Here is a 21,335-nt window from a genome sequence, read left to right on the forward strand (position 1 = left end):
CATATATCTATGGAGTTATTGGGCACAACCCAAGAATTTAATGGCTCAACTTATTAATGAAAGAAAGAACATTCGGCAAGTCTATCTAAATTATGATTTTTGCTCTTGTACTAACAAAAAATTATGTTGGGAAAATTGTTTTAAATCTGCTATGAGACTTATTTATTTTAATAGTAACGATGTGTTACTGACGCCACTTTGTACAGTGTTCGAGATTAAAAGAAGTGTAAAAGCTGACTATTAAGACTGTATTTGTTACTGACATTAATCTACCCAGAATTATGAGGAAAATCTGTAATATCTAAACATTCTACACTGCCATTGCACTTACTATTGTATAGCCATATTTAAAACACAGGTCACAGGGGTCCACAGTGCAGCCCACAGTCTTTATTCCAGAATGCCTACCTAACTGCACCCAAACAGCAGGGAAAACGTGCTTACCAAAAGTCTTCCAAACATACTCATTATAAAGTCTACTACAGGATACTGTTCCTTGCTCCCATATGCCAATTTTCTTTGGAAGAAATACCAAGGAATGATGCAAAATAGTCCCGTCCCTTGGCACTGACTCAGTGCTTACAGTGTTTCAAAGTGCACTTTAAGCTTCACAGCACCAGACAGACAAGACGAACGTTGAGAAAAGTCTTGAAAAGAATGAGGGGGTACAAGCATGCTACCACATGTTCCAATCTTACTCTATGCCTTCTTCCTATGATTTACATACTTTACCCAATACATCCTCTTCTCACTGACTCTGTGGCAATATTTTTCCTCATTTCTCCCAATAAGGCCCTTCTAATAGTGATCTTAAAGTTTGAAACAAAGAGCTGAACTAAACATCTTTAAACAAAATAATTCAAATTATATTGTTTCTGTGTATCTCCCCTTCTCTCAGGTGAGAAAAAAAGATGGGGAAGAAATATACAACTGACTTGTACAATAAAAACAAGAGAAAAGTCTTACCTTCTGATGCTTGGCTCCACGGATATGGGCAGCATAAGCATCTGCCCCTGTACAAGACACATCACAAAGCTCACAGCGCAACTGATTCTGAGTTCCACGAGCAGAAGTGCTGCTGTTATTGGTGTTCTGGGAAGCTTTTAATGCTGCTTCTTTCTTTTTGTGTTTCTGGCCTTCTAAGTGTTCTTTATAAGTCTGTTTAAATAAACAATACACACACAATAAGCTGTCCTTGTACTGCTCGTTCATCATTCATGTGAATACATGTAATCAGAACATAGCATAAAACACATGCTTTGTATATTAAATACTTCCTACACTGAACATTTCTTCCATGTGACATCTCTAAGGCACTAGCAGGCCACTTCTAAGACCAAGCAATTTTCTTCTCCACCACCAGGATTCCACTTTTAGGTAATACAATACGGGCTTTTCTCTAACTTCTCGCTTCCTCAGTCAAGTACTGGTCAACAGTACAATACCACTGAAAACTCAATATGATCAGAAAACTGCAGTTTCCTGCATTGCATTAGATTATTCTTGGTTTTGAATTTTCCTCAAACTACGAGACCACAGTGATCAACTGCATCCAGAGAATTAAAAAAACAATCCACAAGAAGGTAGTGCATAGATAAAGTGCTGAAAATGAAATGCAGAAGTTGATATTTGTTTCTATACCAACACTGGCAATCTAGAGCAGAGAGGGTGAGAAATAATGACAAGTTTACCTAAAGAGTAAGAACTGTTTAGCCAGACGCACACATAAACACTGCATAAATCGGTATCTACTTTCTACGCACTTGTACCCACTGTGAAACTGAAGGGGGGTGCTGGAATACAATGAAGAATACACTTTCAGGCTTACGATTCCCAAAATTTACAGAATAGTTTTGAAAAAAAGTATTTTCTAAGAAGTTCGCTACAGTAAAAAAGCCTATCAATTTCAAAGCTCAGAATCTTTCTGAAGTCCAAAGCACAGCTGAAGCTTCTCTGTACAAGCTCAGGGGATGCATCTTTTGGTCTTCTCATAGGAACTCTTTCTATATAGCGCACATTTTCATTTAATTATTCCTTTAGTAGAAGTATAGAACATGGTCTTTAAAAATTAACAAATATTCTTAAAGGGGTCAGTTTTTTAGCTGAAGAAAATATGACTAAAGTGTATAGCAGAATATTACATAATACAGGTACCTGTGGTCCAGCACAGCTGATCTTACAAACATCACAGTAGTGGATCTGGGGTGGTTTAGGAGGTTGTTTTGGTTTCAGTTGCTTATTTTGGAATGGTGCCTTTTTAGTAAAGGTGGTCCCTGTCCAAGCAGCGGTTGCAGCAGCAGCAGCAGCTGCTGCTGCCGCCTGTTTCTGTTGCTGCTGCTGCTGCTGGTAATAGGACGATGCAGCTGAATACACTGCGGCTTCATAGCCAGAATAAGAGGTACCTCAAAGATCAAAATAAAATAAATGTTACATCACTGTACATCATGTATCAATTACATAATACACTAATTCAAAACATGTTGCATAATAGAGTTGGGGGGGGAGGGCAGGATATAAACAATTTATTCAGATCTTGCTAGGCAGTCTGAATTTTTCTTGATGTTACACAGTCTACAAATACACAGCTACCAATTATGTCAGCAATATATTTCATTTTAGACATATCTTTGCAGACACACAGTTATGCTAGATATATCAAAGCATCCCTAAAGAATATGTGAAATTTCCTGGTACATCTGGTAAAACCGAGTATGATGTAACAAGAATTTTAAGAAAGGATTTAACAAAGGCCACTTGAAGTAAGCAGTCTTCCAGAAACAGATTTGCTGCTGAAGTTTCAAACTGGCAAGGAGGGCAGACATTATGTAGAGGATGGGGGGAAAAAAATGAAGATAAAAGACAGAATGGCCAGTGCTACTACATTCTATTTCCCTGAGTTACGTTGTTTTAGTGCAGAGAAGCTACTTGCCCACTAAAATCTGGCTATGCAGTCCTTGATTTCTAGTATCAAAGCTGAATAAATCAAGGAAACTGGGCCTTCATACCTTTGAGCCAGTTTTCCCATAAACTTTCTACATCTACTCATTCAACTATTCTAATCCTCTGATCAGGCTCTATCTCAAGGAAGTCTTAAAATCCCTTTTAAAACAGAAAACAAAACAAAACAAAAAGTTTAAGGTAGCTATAATATGCCAGTTGATTACCATCTGGCCATAAAGTTAATATCTTTTAATCTTTAACTACTTTTTGGAATTATAACGTTTGAAGGAAAGTCTTTTTTTCAGCTTCCATTCTCCTCCCATTTTGGGTCAAGACAACACAAACTTCCAAGACTTATATTGGACTGCTCCTCCCTGTCTCTGTAACTACTGTTTGATAGCAGCATGCTCTCTTCCAATTTCCCTGGGTAATATTTGTGTGGATGTAGATAATACTTGTGTGGATGTGTTCCCTCATTTTTTTCTATCCCCTGTCTTTTCTCTCCAAACCTTACAGTAAGTCACAAAACACCATGCACGTAGCGATGCCAACACTTCTTATATTCTCACTTGTAACAAAACAGGCACATACAAACAGCAAACCTCTTTTAAAGATACAGCAAAATATTTTGCCATTACAATGATATAACTGGTCGATACTTCTCAGTAGATTATGACGTAATTGAACAGGAGATGCTAAAATTCTGAGTATTTAAAGCCTCTCTTGTAACAACTGCAAAGATCCCAAAAACTTAACATGCAAAATTCTTACCAGAGTAAGTAACCGCTGTTGTACTGTATGTTGCGCTTTGAGTATAGGATGGAACAACAGTAGCTGCAGCTGCTACTGGTTGCACAGTAGAGGATACCGGATATATAGAAAATGTAGTTGTTGCTGGACTTGGGGTTGCAGGTTTTATAGCTGTCACTTGTCGTGTTTGCTGGGCTTGGGTATACTGAGTTGCCCCTTGGCTATATCCTGCTTTTGGAGCTAATTAGGACAGAAAATAAAAGTGTACAAACATTGATATGTTTTAGCTGAAAATGCAAGCCATATTAAGTGATACTTAACAATACACTAGGGAATCAGCATCGTTACAGTCATGGTTATGCATTGTGTACCATGCATCTATCACAAAACTGGTTAATCATGTCATAGCTCACACCAGTAAGCCTCAGTTTTATTTATTTATTTTTAAGTGTTCTGCCATGTTTTTAAACAACCTTCTCATTCAATGATTTTACTAGAGTACACTAAACCAAAGTATACCTACACTTTACTATTATTTCTAATTAAAGTAAAAAAAAGTAAATAAGATATATGCCATGCTTTGCAGCAATCATGATACCAATAATTAAAGAACTACATACATTAAGTAACTAAACAATTTTAAAAAAGAGCCTCTCTAAGCAAGATATCATTTAAACCCACCATTCACTATTTGAACCTACTTCAACAAGGTTTCTGGACAAACCAACAAGAAGTTTGCCTAGAAGTAAGTTCTAAGTGTATGTAATAACAATCCAAACCTGAGAGATAGCTACTTATGGCAAAGTCACGACAATGTTCAAGTTCTAGGAGCAGCAAATTTTTGCACACATTGACTGAGATTACATGACAAAACTTAAAAAAAAAAAAAAAGATATTTGGATAACATGAAATATTCAAAAACTATTTTTAAGGTGTTAAAGTAGCACACAGACTGTGCATAATGACAGCAGTTTGAATCATGCCACCCACCTGTCTGGTAGTACGATTCAGCTACTGAAGGCTGAGGCTGGGCAGCAGCCGCCACAGCCGCGGCAGTCGCTGTTGGCTGTTGATAGTATTGTTTGCTGTCATAAGCTACAGCTGGGGCGGTAGATCGAACATAAGAATAGGAATCCTAAAAATTCAGAATAGAAAAACCAGCAAATTTCTCCTTTAAGTATATATCTGGAGTAATAAAAGTAATTAGCAGAGTCAAAGAAACAACATATTTTCTTCTGGTCTACTAAAGTAGATTTAAAATCGTTCACAGATACAGTATATACGAATAAATGCATTAAAGAAATTAAATTCATGTTTACAGATACTTCAGGCCTGAAAACAACCCTGACTGTCCTTTGCAGACTTAATACAGGAATTAACCTCCAGCTATTAAATCACTATCCCTACCAAACTATTTTTGTTAATGAAAAGCAGTACTCTCACTAGTCTCTCACAATGACTGTATCAGATTACATCTCTGTTAAATATGAAGCAAAAAACCACCACAGATCTTCACGAAAAGTTAATTTCTACAAACCACAATAAACTCACAAGTTTACAAACATGACACTACATTGGCTTTAAAAATCCCATCATTAGCAATACTTATCTTGGTTATATTTTTTAGAGTATGAAAGTGATACCTTTAAAGCTTTCTACTTTTTCGTGTATTAACCGGTCCATTAGGGAACCATATCTAGTCTATAATGGCATGGCAAGTAGTCCATTTGACACCTCTAGAACTCAGAGGATAGCTAGTAAGCATAGAAGGGGTACATATATTCTCTCATCCTTATTATATTTACGGTAAAGCGTAAACTGAGGTGTAGCAAGGCATGAACTACTATTGCTGAAATGTACAATTTTTTTTTTATTTCCAAGAAATATAAGAATAAAATCTCTTTTCCAGCTAACCTCTGTAAACTGGAATTGTTTTTATTTAATTTAGGGGATTCTTTTTTTTATGTGGATGCATCTAATAACTGATCTCGTAAATTAGGAGTACACATGCTACTGGAAAGCCTCCTACGTTATGATTCATTACCATATTTAACAAATTATCAAAGCTGTACAAAAGAATCAAGAACACACAGCAACAGTATAATCCAAAATACAAATCAGAATCTAGGTAACACCTTGATAAGTTTAGGAATAAAAGATAAGAAATTATTAAAAGACATACTATTTCAATATCCAAGAAAACAGACAAAGAGTCCCCTTTTGTTGAAGCCTGTAGTCACGTAACATTTGGCAGTGATCTCACAAAGAATACTCAAAAACTACCGAAAGGGTAGTTCCTCTCCTAGGGTGATCTTCCATCCTCATATGTTTGGTACTAGAACTCCTGTAGCAACCAGGAATCTGACAAGCGAACCACTTCTACCTCCACTGAAAATTTTCATTGGAACAGTTTTTTCAGCTACATCATTTCCATGACCCAGCTTACTGCATGCCACTCGGACATTTCAGCTAGCTGAGACAAGACAGTACTACTCTTTTCAGCAGCAGTTTCACAAAATCACTTGGAGGCAAACATCTGTTCATTGCTTATTGTATGAATGTCTAAATCTTAGCTTCTGCACTGCTAGCGCTAATAAGCTTCTATAAGGGCCATATGAGACTGCAATCACTTCACATCTTATCAGTTTTCGCTACTAAGTAATTTGTGTTGTACTGAAACTGTGATTCACAGAAGAAAAAAAATATAAGTATCATCACATTCTTTTATCCAAACAGGCCTCCTCCTTTTAAAGCACCATTTAAAAATCATACAACACAAGTTAATTTTTTTTTTTTTGAACCCACCTGGTAATTCTGTGTAGTGACAGGAGGTGGTGGTGGCGGAGCTTCTTGTTGCCTCTGGGTATAACCATAATCCGTAGCTGTGTGCGCTGTAGGATAGCCTCCGTAGGCAGCGGCTGTGGCGGCAGCTGCCACGGCCACGGGAGCGGGCCTGGCCACCGCAACCGTGGCTGCTGCGGGAGCGTAGGCTGCAGTAACAGTGTGAGCAGCCACTGGTGCCTGGTGGACAGTGTAGCTAGCAACTGTAGTTGGATGGGAATAGGCTACACCCGAAGCTGGCTGCTGGCTGTATTAGAAAAAAAGACAGTGAGCGATTAATCCAACATGCTAAGCTAATGCCTACACGTTTCAAAATCCCAGATCTGGTTAATACTTGTCTGTTCTACAAACAGACCCGAAGCAGCTATCTATCTATGCATACACTTTAATGGCTTTTATTACCTCTCTTCCACCCCCATTTTAAAGGCTGTGTCATTTTGAAATTTCTGTGGATGTACACATATCATACAGCTGACTACTTTCTTAGCAAGGGGGGCGTTTGTGTTGGGTCTTTTCTCTCCCAAGCAGTGGAACACAAGTCTTTCATTCAAAATAATACGGAAGTCTTAAACTGTTATCTTTTCATGACTAACAAGTTTTTAAGTGCTTTAGTAGTTCTTCAATAAAACTGAAATACCTGCCAAATTAAGAAAAATACTAGCCCTCTGAAAGCTCATTACTGACCTCCACTTGCATGACGTTTTTCAATAAGCCACATTAAAAGTGATGAGATTTTAAAGACTCCCATGAAAATTAGCTCAGAACTTTTACACTTAATGCAGGGACACTTTAAAGACACACCTCTGATAGGGAAGTTCTCCCACAAAAGTTTAGAATTATAAAAGCTGGCCCCACTCACTCGTATGGAAGTCCACTGCCTCACAAGATGAAGCATCAAAAGAACAGAGAGAAGATCGAGTAAGAAGACTGCTACCAGAGCTCTGGCCATCTTCCAGGCATGTGCTGAGACTAATCTGCGTCTCTAAAATTTGCAGGTAGGACATTAGTATGTCCTATTTACTAAGAGTGAGTAAATATGAACAGCGGAAATAAAAAATGATGTCTTCAAAGGTTTAATTATTTGAACAGAAACTAATATTACTGCCGATACTAATGTGTAACTGCGGATTATGTTGTCCTATATTGATGTGTAACTGCGCATTATGATTAGAAGCTTAGAATATTTATTTTTATTTTTAAACAAATAAAGAGAACTGGGCAAAATATCACTATCTGGAACAATGATAAGAAGTGAGGATTGAGTGATTATTCTGAATTTTTTAGTACAGTTCCTGCACTGTTGTTCGGTAATACTTAAGAATCTCTACAGGGTTTCATATCTCCATAGCATTACTAAAAGATAATTCAAAACCAACCCCATGCCTATCAAGGAAGTAGTACCCCCTGTTTTTCAGAAAAAAATAGAAAAATGAAATCTCACTCGATGCAAACATACTCAGTGTCACAATGGAATTGCAGTATGGTTATGTTCAAAACAAAAATGAACAAGTTACAGTATATTTTCCTGAAGTCTGCAATATTCTTTCTGACATAACTGCCAGAAACAAAGCACCTTTTAACTATACCTACTATTATTTTGCAAAAGACATTTCCATAACTCCCTTGTCTTTAGTAAATTTTATTGATTTGTTTTTAGAAAAAAAATGATTTTGTCATTTTAATTACAGCAGAACCCATTCACTTCAATATACGAAAAACCCAAAACATTCTTGCAGCAGAAACAAAGAAATTATTACTATTGGACTTCCATGCCTGGACTCCACCTTCTTCCCTTCATAGGCCCCTGATTGCGTAAAAGACCACTTGCATTCCATCCAAATTAAATTCAGTTGTGAGCTGCACTCACAATTACGCTTCATTTTATTTTAAATTTCTTAGCATAACAGTAGAAGGAAAAGACCTAAAACACTTTGGTGTAGCTCCCACAACTGCTTGAAACAATTCCTCCTACTTGACTTCCATAGAAAGATTCTCTGTTTTGTCAGTTTAAGGTGAGAAATTGGACTCCATCAGAAAATTCAGAAAGACTATTTTAGGATGGTAAAAGTGAATGACAGTCTACAAAATTAGGCTCCATTATCTATGTAACTAACAGTACAGAAGTGTAAAATATTCACAAATTATGAGGTAATTATCATTATCATATATATCTCCCAAAAACACATTAAATTGAGAAAACAGCACACTGCAGCTGAACATATCAACAATCCAATGACGTGAAGGAAAGTCTTGCACCACCCTATCCCCACTCTTATTCTTGCCTCCTCTCGTAAACTGAACCTGGCTATGCCATCCTATTCCATCCACTTCAAGCTATTCAGTGCACTGATTTAACTTATTAATCTAGCAGACAACAATGAGATTTTTTTTTCTGGCCTTGTTTCCTAACACGGTGAAAATGTTAGGAACATTGGAGCTTACGAAAAAAGTCTGCGGAGTGCCTTAACCCACGTAAGTTATATGCAGAGAAACAGAAAAAAATGGGAAGTGGAGAAAAAAAAGGGACCTGTCCAGGAAGCATTAACTTGGCTTTTCCAAGTTTCATGAAACTGTGCTTATATTACAATTACAAAACAGGATACAGTGCTCACAATACACTATGAAGTAGCAGTACCAGTTAGTTTATCAAATGAAATGCTTTTGTTCTCAGAATATACATAATTAAAGCTACCTGACAGCTTTCAGTATTTAATATTGTGAAGAGATTATGATCCTTATCAGCAGGACTATTAACAAGATTCTGGTACAGACAGTTTAATTTCTTCTGTGCTATTTTTGTATCAAAATTCCTTATCATGGTATAGAATTAACAGCCCAAATCATTCGATTTCTAAGGCTAATACAGTTCTATGACCATGTTTACTTTAGCAAACCTGTTCCCCTTGCTTCTGCAACATCATGCAGAGCTAGTGATCGAGTTTGCAAGACTGAAAGCAAAATATCCTAGAATTGACTGCTTCTTCCTTTTTAAAAGTTATGTTACATTATGTTACAGAAATTCATGGTGACATCTTTTCTAAATTTGACATTCCTTTTTTTCCCTGTGCTCTTACTGAAAATCTTTTAACATTAATATGACCGGACACTTTCATGTAATTAATTTACATAAAGTGATTTTTGTGCCAACTTCTTCATTTAACTTACAAGAGTTTTTATCCTTGTTTGGCGATTAGTGCCTTGTCCTGGTTCTGGCGGGGACAGAGTTAATTCTCCCCAGGACACAGGTATTCCATGCCATGTGAGCCATACCCACCCTCAGCTGCCAGGGGCGGGGGCAGGAAGCCACGGCTTGGAGCGGGCTGGGGCATCCCGGGTCCATCAGTGAGTGGCGGTTCCTCCTTAATTGTGTTTCTCTGTCCGTGTTATTGTTGTTGGTTTTTTTCTTGTTCCCTTTGCTGTTCTGTTACACTGCCTTTGTCTCAACCCAAGAGTTTTGCCTTTTTCTTCTGATTCTTCCCATACTGGGAAGGTCCGAGCGAGTGGCACGTGGTTCTCTGTTGCCGTCTGAGGCTGAACCACAACAGTCCTTTTTGGCACCCAACGTGGGGCTCAAAGGGTTCAGATAATGATAGAATCCAACCAGAGCTTGAACAAGCAAATTTGTTGTATGTGTTTATTTTGTTAAGTAAATAGCCGCTGGTCACCACGTTGCTTGGTTTGTTCTCAGGGCTGTGTTATGTAAATTCCTATATGGCTTATGTACTCCCTGCAATGATTTTTGTTACTTCTGGGAGAAGGATGAGGATTATCATTCTACTGTCCTGTGCAATATCGGCTTATGAGATGATAACATCACTTGTTAGAGAGTTACTTTGGGGCATTTATGTGGTATTGCTGTCCTGTCCATACATTGGGCACCGTCTCTCAGAACTTATTAATAATTACACCCAGTCTGTGGGGGAAGCTGGGGGGGACACCTTCCCCAGCTCTTTTGCCTCCCTTTTCTCATTCAGGCCAGGTACGACAGCTTTTGAGGATTCTGAATATCTTTGGGATGCTCAAACCAGCACGTTCCTAGTGTTATGTCTCCTGAATGTGTTCCAGACCTTGCTTTGGGTTAAACAACCATTTAAGACTACCGCCCAGAGCTCTGCCCCGAGGCTGGATAGTCAGGGGTGGCACGGCATGTGGGAGAGCATGGGCAGGTACCTAGAGAACTTCTCACCTCCCATGGTCTGGGACTTCACCCCTGAACAATTACAGGACCCTGATAGAGTAGTAGAATATCCGAAGGGAAAATGCTGTGGCTATGCTAGAGAGGCACAACTCACCGCACTGTGCTGGGCCCTGGCCAGTATCTCCCAGGCACTGCTCAGTGTTACGCAGCACCCTCAGCGGAAAGACATGTAAACCAGACCGACAGGCACTGCGGGTACTGCAACCCCTGCGGCAGTCACTGCAGCTACTCCAATCCCTGCGACAGACACCGTGTCTGAACCAGGGAACCAACCTGTGCCAGTGGCAGTTGCCCCCATACAGAAGAAGAAGTACCCGAAGAAACCAGTTCGCTTAGTAAGAGATGATGACAAACCAGGGCCATCACGAGAACAGGAGGAAGAGGCAGGACCAGAGATAATTACCCGATCCCTATCCTTAAGTGAGCTGCGGGATATGCGAAAAGATTTTAGCTGACTTTCAGGTGAGCATTGTCACCTGGCTGCTCCGGTGCTGGGATAACGGGGCCAGTAGCCTGGAATTAGAGGGTAGGAAAGCCAGGCAGCTGGGATCCCTGTCTAGGGAAGGCGGTATTGACAAGGCAATTGGAAAGAAGACCCAAGCCTTCAGCCTCTGGAAAAGACTCCTGTCAGGCATGAGGGAGAGGTACCCCTTCAGTGAAGATGTATGCCACCCAAGCAAGTGGGCTATCACTGAAAGAGGTATCCCGTACTTGAGAGAATTAGCCATGTGGGAGATGATTTATTATGACTTGGACAATGCAGACAGACCCACAGACCCTGATGAAGTCCAATGCACAAGGCCTATGTGGCGGAAGTTTGTACAAAGCGCACCATCGTTATATGCCAACTCACTGGCAGTAATGGAATGGAAAGGTGAAGAGGGACCAACAGTGGATGAGGGGGCAGGAAGCCGCCGGTGTGCTGGGTCCAGTTGGTGAGTGGCAGTTCCATAATCATGTTTGTATATTCCTCTATCTGTGTTATTGTTGTTCTTTTTTTTCTTGTTCCCTTTGCTGTTCTGTTACACTGCCATTGTCTCAACCCAAGAGCTTTGCCTTTTTCTTCTGATTCTTCCCATATTGGGAAGGCCCAAGCGAGCAGCATGTGGTTCTTTGTTGCCATCTGAGGCTAAACCGTGACATGCCTCATCACATTTGCTGAGATGAACTTACCTCCTCCTAGATTATTTTGCCAGACTCCTTATTCTACTAATCTTTCTTGCAGCTCATCTGTGTGCCTATCCTAGTATTACCTATTTTTCTTTCTTGACTGCAGATGGCAAGAACTGCATGCATCGGTTCAGATTACATTTCTACCCACTCTGCTCCAGACAGTGCTTTTTATCCAAACAGCCTAGCTTCCTCAAAGCAGCTTCTTGTAAAGTTACCCATGCATTGACAATATTTCCCTTGCATCAAATATCATGACATGCCATACTAATATGAATACGAAGGAAGACTCAGAACCAATCCCTAGGGAACTCCACTGCAATTACTCCTATTTAATAATCACTCTCCTAATTCTACTAACCACCTCCACCAGCTCCTTCTACACTATTCTTTTACTAATCTCTACCTTAAGTAACAATTTTCCGTACTGCTCCACATCAAGTATTTCAACTTAGGCCAAATAAATAAGAGTCCAAAAGATCTAGGCACGTGATCAAGTTATTAAAGCAACAATGAAATACAGTATGTCAGCTGAGCTACGGTAACAAACCACAGGCACGTTCTTCACCACAACAAAGTAATTCAGTTTAGCTTAATCTCCTAAGAGAGTGGGAAAAAGTTGAACCAAATTACTCCGTCTGTTCTGTGGGCTAAGGACATGCAAACAGGTACTGCAGCACAGCAGGCAGAGAAGCTAACGCATTGACCAGGTGACAGCCAGTTTTATTTGTAGGTCAATTCTTCTCTCCCGCAAAGTAAATTCTAATACCGGTATTAGCATCTTTGTGTTCAGTGAATTCCAGCTCTCTTTATATGAAAAAATACTCAGTCCAATTGGCTTTATTAACTAGGTGAAGCTTACAAATCGCAGAACAACTTAGGTTCGACCAAAGACTTGGAGGTCATCTCTTCTAACCCAGTGCTCAAATCAGCTAATTTTGAAGTTACATGAAGTTTCTCAGGGCTTTGTCCAGTCAGGTTCCCGTCACCTCCAAGAATGGACGCTGCAAGACTGCTCTAGACAATCTGTTCCAGTGTTTGAGCACCCGCACTGTCAATAATTTTTTCCTTAGTTTATAAAAGCTCCGGTTTCAAAAGCAGATGAGCTCTAGACCAACATTTACTTAAGGCAAACCCAGTTTGTGACCATTCAATTCAATGTAACTTCGTATTACAATTCTTACAGTGTTTTAATTTACTATCAAAATAAACATCATTCTTTGGTTTAAGAACTTACGGGTGAAGGACTTGGCAGCTTCAAATAGTACTCTTACCCTGCTGTAGTGCTAGGATATTACCTCTTCCACCAGAAATTTTCATTCCAACAGAATGTGTTTTATTCATACGACACCTGCTTCTTTAGCTGCTCATAATGGTAACAGTGCTTCCCCACCACGCTGACTTTGATTTCCATTTTCTAAGAACAACACAAATTCTTAGATGCTCATCTTCCAGCTCAAATTGCTGTTTCACTGCATTTTCACTGTCCCAGTCAGAGCCAGTTTACAGTCTACATGTTGCACTCAATTGTTCTGCTCCAGGTTCTGTAGATGTTTCAGTCAAGCACACAAGGTCGTTTCCAGTCTCTCCCTACCTGCTTTAAACTACTACATGCATATCGCTATTTCCCCGTGCACTTTGCTTCCTCCTCCCAAATACGCTTCCTTCTGTTCAGAAGTTTTACGCCTCGGCGTATAATTAGCTTGCCCTCATCTTCCAGATCCTAAGTAACCTCAAGATCCAGACAATTAATTCTCTATTCCCAATTATTGTATTACAGTGCACGAGGTAAATATTTTTTGTAAAACATCTTTGACTTAAATCTTTGAATAACGCCTATTCTAACTTCTTCTGACATAATGATGGGAAATACTAATCTTTCTGAGGCATTAGTATCAGAACAAGTGCCATGTATTATGAAATACCATCACGGTATTAAACCTACTAGGAAGACTGACTGCAGTGAGCTGTGACCATGTATCTCTCTCCACACTCATCTCCAGCTCCACGTCAGTCTGATTTTCTGGGGTGTGAAGGAACACACTGGCTCACGATCTTGCAGAACTCATCCCAGAGCAAAGGACACAGCAAAAATTAGCTTTGTCCACATTGCTGTTCATTAAGTGAAAGTGTGTTTTCCCAAGACAGGTGCCTCTTTTGCCCTGGTACTTTGCAAGCTGGACATAAGGCCAACACCGCAGCTGCTTTCACCGTATCAACATTTGACGTAGCTGCGTATACTCAGTACTATGATTCTGAAACAGTATGACGTGTAAAAATCTCTTTCTCATTTGCAAAGTCTCCACTCGGAAACACCGAGGCATCAAAGAATTATGAAGATCTCCCTGCCCGATTCTACACCACAAAATCTATTAAGCTATAGTACGGCTTTACAAAAATGCATAATTCCATGTAGATGCTTAGCCAGGAAAAATCTAGCCTGAACACTTACGTTTGTCCAAGTTGTATGAAAACACCAGCATGCATTTCTTTCTGTAAAATACAGTTCTTGCAGGGTTTTTTTTTCATTTAAAGAAGTGATTTTCAGGCTAGCTTAGCATAACATTTGAGCTACTCTTAAAATAATTTTAAAAATACAAATGTTTTGAACTAAAAAATCCCCACTAATTAAGACTTATTTCTTGAATTCTAACTTTTAAGAACATTTGAAAATTTTAGCATGAAGGAGACCATATTCGTAGAGACCTAACTGCCAGATTTCTCAAGGTTTCAAAGATTATTCTGTTAGTAGCAGAATAGCAAGAAATACAGTTTTGTAGTTTTCCTTTCAGGGCTGTGAAAACTGAGACAAGTATGACCTGACTCTAAAAAAACTGAGAGGGGCACTAGAATCTGCTGCTGCTCCAGATCCTAACCTGGGAAGAGGCACTACTGAATAACTGGTCAGATGAAGTTTCAAGTGTGTTAATGGAACCTGGGCAAAGCAAAAATAATATCATAATAACTAGAAAATAATAATAAAGTGAGCTTTTCTCCTCCTAAACACACTTGACAATAAACAGCACAAAATGGTGAAATGAAATATCACACTGCAGTAAGCTGTACTTTAGAAGCGGCTTCACTTCTGTTTCTCTACAGCCCGTCACTCACTACGGGCATAAAATCCAGATGAAGACCAAATATGTTTTTTTGGAACTTTAATGAAAACTTTTATTTCCTATAATTACAATCTTGTGAAACAAACATTGTTTGTAACGCAATTCACTAAGAATCCAAGGAGAGGCCTGAAGGCATGCAAATGTGCAATCCCGTCTTGAATTGTTAAATTTCAGCAGCTCCTAGTAACACATGCTACGGTTTAACTACATAAGGCCTGAGAAAGACGGCGCTTTGTAGCAATTTTTACTTTCCCTTCCTCTTCCTTGTTTCTAAAAACATCCTTGCACCATACGATTACAAACAAAAAATACTGATTGCTATTAGATATCTAAAGCATATACTATCAATAACTCACCTCTGAGATTAACATCCTCGTGTTTTCAGTACACCCTTGCTGCTTTGTTAATCTTCGCATACAGTCTCACAACCTGATTTAAATCCAATTAAATTCCGCAGTGTTTTCCTCACCGTACATCGCAATATAACTGCAAGCGTCTCTACAGTGATGCAATATGTGCTCCGTATCTGCTTTCCTTTACTCACACAACGGACAGCCCATTGCCTGTACTGCTTTCTTCATCATCAAAACATTGATTTTATTCAAGTCTAGTCAACATCCATGTCCACAATGATAATATACAAGACAAAAAGAACCGAGCTTGAGACGCTACATTTGCCTGAAAAAGTACCAACTACAAACATTTTCCCTGTCAAAATCACAGAATCAGAGAACAGTTGAGGTTGGAAGGGACCTCTGGAGGTCATCTGGTTCAGCCCCCCTGCTCAAGCAGCTTGAGCCACTGCCTAGGACTGTGTCCAGACAGCTTTGGAATATCTCCAGGGATGGAGACTCCACAAGTTCCCTGGGAAACCTGTGCCAGTGCTCAGTCACAGTAAAAAAGTGTTCCCTGATGTGCAGAGAGAACCTCCTGTGTTGCGGTTTGTGCCCATTGTCTCTGGTCCTGTCACCGGGCACCACTGAAAAAACCCTGGGTCGGTCCCCTTTGCATCCTTTCTTCAGGTACTTACAGACATTAAGAAGATCCCCCCTCAGCCTTCTCTTCTTCAGGCTAGACAGTCCCAGCTCTCCCAGCCTTTGCTCATAGAAGAGATGCTTCAGTCCCTTCAAAGGCCTTGTGGGCCTTTATTGGACTCTCCCCAGTATGTCCAGTCTCTCTCGTACTGGGGAGCCCAGAACTGGACACAGCACTCCACGGGTGGCCTCACCAGTGCTGAGTTAGAGGGGAAGGATCTGCTGGCAATACTTTGTCAGGTGCAGCCCAGCACGCCATTTGCCTTCCCTGCTGCAAGGGCACACTGCTGGCTCCTGTTCCGCTTGGGTGTCCACCAGGACCCCCCAGGTCCCTTTCTGCCAAGCTGCTTCCCAGCTGGATGATCCCCAGCGCATATCGGTGCAAGGGGTTGTTCCTCCCCAGGGGCAGGACTTTGCACTTGTCCTTGTTGAACTTCATGAGGTTGCTGGCAGCCCATTTCTCCAGCCTGCTGAGGTCCCTCTCAATGTCAGCGCAACCCTCCTGTGTAGCAGCCACTCCTCCTAGTTTTGTGTCATCAGCAAACTTGGTGAGGGTGAATATGTTAAACAGAAAAAATGCTAAATCTCTACAAAATGCAAGTTCTCTATAAAAGGAAATGAACTTCACTAGTATGGAAAATTGTATTCAATCCTTAAAACATTCTGTATTTCCTGCCTTCAACTAGTACTTTGCTTTTCTAGTAACAATAATGCAACTGCACTTTAACCTACCATTGTGGCATTTTAGTAGGAGACAAAATTTTACACGTAATTTAACACTTCAGAGTTAGGCCTACAACCATCAATCCATTTCGAGGTTACAAATACAAAGGGCGTAACTATACCGTTAAGAGAAAAGCTTCCCCAAGTGCTTGGTTCCTAAAGACATGAGCCTGCTGCAAATTTCACCTAGTTGGCAGATTGCCTTCCTAAAAATGACAAAGGCTCCTCTGATTAGTGAGGCACCTTTTCTACTCAATTACCACCACCTCCTCTGTCTCCCCATCATTAGTCAACTGCAATGCTGGCATACAGCCCATGTTAACAAACCCAGAGCCCCTTACTGCCTTTCTAATGTTGGCATACCTCCTTTGAGAGTGGGACCTCACTGATTTGAAAATAGGTCCATCAAAATCTTTTTATAAATGGCAGTAGCTTACTGGAGGCTTCTTGTATACATTAAGTAAGCTAGAACAGCATGTTTAGGAGAGCACTTAAGATGTAACATTGGCTGAACAAAAGACAATCAGCACCACACAGCTCTATCATATTCAGTGAAGTCTCTTACTAAAAATGCATATACTTTAATATATAAAGCAACTCAAGACAGCATGGGCATAAAATTTGCAGAAAGCAAGCATTTGGAGTTTTTATACTATAATATAGGTAGATTCATCCTATGAGAAAACTATGATTACTTTCATTTCCCATGCATTTTCGCATGGGATGTGTATAACGCAATACTGTAAGATGAACACATGTTTTTCTCAACATAATTTTAAGACTAGTAGTACGTTTCCCTTCAGAATGAGCCATAAGTCCTGCTAAGTATTGTCCTTTTCTTCCTGTCATCCACTAGTTCAAGTCTGAATTATATTTAGTGATACTTCAAGCTTGGGCTAGTAGGTCTGTGTGGATTACAGCCCTAACGTCTCTGAAAGACTGAGTACTTTTGAAAACAGTATCTAGTTGAACAAGAGGTGTCCTGATTTCAGATAAAACAGAGTTAATTTTCTTTCTAGTGGTGCTGTGTTTCAGATTTGGTATGAAAGGAATGTCAGTAATGCATACTGGTTTAGTTGTTGCCAGGTGCTGGTTCTATTTTTCAAGAACTTTTTTCAGCTTCCTATAGAAGCTGAGAAGGAGCCTAGACAGAATGATGGAATGGCCAATGTCATATTCCATACCATAGACGTACATAAATGGGGGTTGCCCGGGGAATGGGTACTCGCCATCACTGCTCAGGACAGTGCCAATTCACCGGGTGGTGAGAGTGACTCCTGTCATTATTATTATTATTATTATTATCATTGTTATTTTCCTTTTCTGTTATTGTTCTATCAAACTGTCTTTATCTCAACACACAAACTTGTTTCTTTCAGTTTCCTCTCCTTTTCTCCCTCTTCTCCCCACGCTTCTGGGGAGAATGTGGGGTGAGCAAGCGGCTGCGTGGTCCTCGTTGCTGGCTGGGGAGGTAACTGGGGCAGGGACTGAAGACAAAAGTGAAGTTTATTAGAAGTATTAGCGAATGTGAAAAAAAACACTCCACCCCTAAACAATTCTCAATAGCCAATGTATCCATCCACAGCACTTCACCTTCCTTTGCCGTTCTGCACCAGCCTCAAATATCCTGTAACATCACGGATTGCACTTGCATGCCAAACCAGCTATAATTGCAAGAGTTCACTTCCATATGGCTGCCTAGAAGATTGCATCTTACCATAAACTCACAGGTACTGTGGTCTGCTCTGGACTTAAACTGCTAGAATTGCATTTGTCTGTGAAGGCTCGCCACACTTTGTAATATTCACACTACTTGAGGGCAATTCAAACTTAACAAAACACTCCTAACTACCCAAGAATCTCCCACCTGTGACCTGTCTCATTAGAGCAGGGACGTGGTAAAAATATCACTAAGATGAAACTCAGACACTTAAAAGATTGTGTTTTTAACAGAAACCAAAATCTTAACACAAGACTACCACATTTGCACACTTGTCTGTCCAAAGATTTCTCAATGCCCCTCTCTCTCCACCAGCATTCCCACATTCCAGTCAGCCAACTTTAGAATAAAAGCATAACTATGCCTCTCTCCAGCACTGAATCAGAAATATTAATATTTTTTACACATGAAAGACAGGCAATATTAGGTTCTTCGTCTCAAACTGAACAGACACACAGTGGTTCAGGTGACGTACAGAGCACACACACACAGAGAAAAGAGGACTAGTATAATCAAATTGCACATTTGTTTCAGGCTCCTAAATAGGTGAATGAATACAGTTACTTAAATAAGTGACAGACGACGTTTGATTGCATGCAGGTCTATAACCTTAGGCCCTAATACCACCACCAGCAGAAAGCACACATTGTAAATGTATTGCAATAGTCAGAAAAATTTCCTGTATCGGTATTTGCATAATCTAATGCTACCCTCATTAAGTCATGGTATTATTACCGGGTAGTGGACACAAAGAATTTTGAATGAGCGGGCAGCAGGAAGTTTTTTGCAGTGACAACACTGAAAGGAACAAGAAAACTTCTAATCCATTATTTACAGGTTTAAAGGGCACTTAGCTCTTTTGCTGCCTTTGATTAAATATGAAACGAGTTAAGATTATGAATGCGCTTTATGAAAACTAGTATTTATGAACTAATAAAGACAGACATCTATTTCCTTTCTCATCTAGCCAATTCAGGGAACCATACTGGTTACACTGTTACAACAGTAAATATATTACCAACTCCTGCACAGGGTACTCACAAAGTTCCCAAATCCAAGATCCAACATCTGAGCAGCTACCAATCTGGCCTTTTTAACTGCTTCAAATACCAGTACTTAATCTTAAGACTATATTCCTTGGACAAATTTTAATTTATCCTTCATGTGAAGGATGGGAGAGTATTTAAATGATCCACCATGGCCACACATAAACTACAATCACTGGAAGACGCAATGATGTCTATGCCAACAATAGCTTCAACATCTTTTCAGTTGTTGACTTAAAGAAGCTATTTCCTTGAATCCAACAGTTGTAACATGTTGCCCCTCCACTAATTTTAATGCAAATTAGAATACTGTCATGGACATACAGATTACCAGATCAAGAAGAGGAAATTCATGAAGCCTTCTACAGACAGCTGCAAATAGCCTCACAATCACAGGCCCTGGTTGTCATGGAGTGCTTCAACCACCCAGATATTTACTGGAAAGGCAACACAGCCAGGCACACACAGTCCAGGAGGCTTCTGCAGAGCACTGATGGTAATTTTTTGATGCAAGTGGAGAGTTGTGCTGCTGGACCTTGTGCTAACAAAAGAAGGACTAATTGGGGATGTGAAGGTCGGGGGTGGCCTTGGCTGCAGTGACCATGAGATGGTGGAGTTCAGGATCCTGTATGGAAGAAGCAGGGCAAAACGCAGAATTACAACCCTGGGCTTCAGAGGAGCTGATTGGCCTCTTCAAAGACCTACTTGGAGGAACCCCATGGGTTAAGGCTCTGGAAGGTAGGGGGTCCAAGAGAGTTGGTTAATATTTAAGCATCTTTACCTCCAAGCTCAAGATCAGTGCATCCCTATGAGTAAGAAATCAAGCAAAGGAGGAAGGAAACCTGCATGGATGAGCAACAAGCTTCTGGAAAAACTCAAATGGAAGAAGGAATTTTTCAGAACATGGAAAAAGGGACTGGACACTTGAGAGGAATACAGGAACGTTGTCAGAGTATGCAGGGATGCAATGAGGGAATTAAACCTGACAAGGGCTGTCAAGGACAACAAGAAAGGCTTCTTCAAGTACATCAGTAGCAAAAGGAAGACCAGGGAAAATGTAGGCCCGCTGCTGAATAAGGTGGGTGCCCTGGTGATGGAGGATGCAGAGAAGGCAGAGTTACTGAGTTCAGTCTTTACTGCTAAGGCTGGCCCTCAGGAATTCCAGACCCTGGAGGTAAGAAGAGAGTTTGGAAAAAGAAGACTCTCCCCTGGTCAAGGATGATCGGCTTAGAAATCATCTAGGCAAACTCAACATCCACAAATCCATGGGCCCTGATGGGATGCACCCACGAGTGCCGAGGGAGCTAGCAGATGTTATTGCGAACCCAATCTCCATCATGTTTGAAAGGTCACGGAGAACAAGAGAGGTGCCTGAAGACTGGAGGAAAGCCAATGTCATTCCAGTCTTCAAAAAGGGCAAGAAGGACGACCTGGGAAACTACAGGCCAGTCAGCCTCACCTCCACTCCTGGAAAGGTGATGGAACCGCTCATTCTGGATGTCACCTCTAAGTATGTAGAAGGTTATCCGGAGTAGTCAACACACATTCACCAAGGACAAATCATGCTTGACCAATCTGATAGCCTTCTAGAATGGTATGACCGGCTGGGTAGATGAAGGGAGAGCAGTGAATGTTGTCTACCTCGACTTCAGCAAGGCTTTTGACAGTCTCCCTTAAGGTCCTCATAGGTAAGCTTAGGAAGTGTGAGCAGACAGTGAAGTGGACTGAGAATGGCTGACTGGCAGAGCTCAAAAGGTTGTGATCAGGGGCACAGTCTAGTTGGAGGCTGTAACT

The 21,335-nt window shown here is 40.4% G+C and overlaps 1 protein-coding gene and 1 non-coding gene across 5 annotated transcripts in view; both read right to left on the bottom strand.

The window, feature by feature from the left end:
• The window catches only part of ZFR (zinc finger RNA binding protein), a 51,721-nt gene that overhangs the window by 25,844 nt on the left and 4,542 nt on the right, over nt 1–21,335 (bottom strand). For all 4 annotated transcript variants that reach the window (XR_012584881.1, XM_074569583.1, XM_074569582.1 and 1 more), the window contains exons 3-7: nt 6,496–6,778; nt 4,681–4,825; nt 3,712–3,930; nt 2,155–2,402; nt 967–1,158 (exon numbers count right to left, since the gene is read on the bottom strand). Coding sequence is in view for 3 of the 4 variants with exons in the window: in XM_074569583.1 (XP_074425684.1) it covers nt 967–1,158; nt 2,155–2,402; nt 3,712–3,930; nt 4,681–4,825; nt 6,496–6,778 (1,087 nt within the window). In the remaining variant the exon portion in view is untranslated. The remainder of the gene's footprint in view (nt 1–966; nt 1,159–2,154; nt 2,403–3,711; nt 3,931–4,680; nt 4,826–6,495; nt 6,779–21,335) is intronic.
• LOC141736614 (small nucleolar RNA SNORA66) lies at nt 9,341–9,477 on the bottom strand. Its single transcript, XR_012585026.1, has one exon. It is a non-coding gene; the product is annotated as a small nucleolar RNA SNORA66 (small nucleolar RNA).

The sequence above is a fragment of the Larus michahellis genome, chromosome Z (assembly GCF_964199755.1).
Source record: "Larus michahellis chromosome Z, bLarMic1.1, whole genome shotgun sequence".
NCBI lineage: Eukaryota > Metazoa > Chordata > Aves > Charadriiformes > Laridae > Larus > Larus michahellis.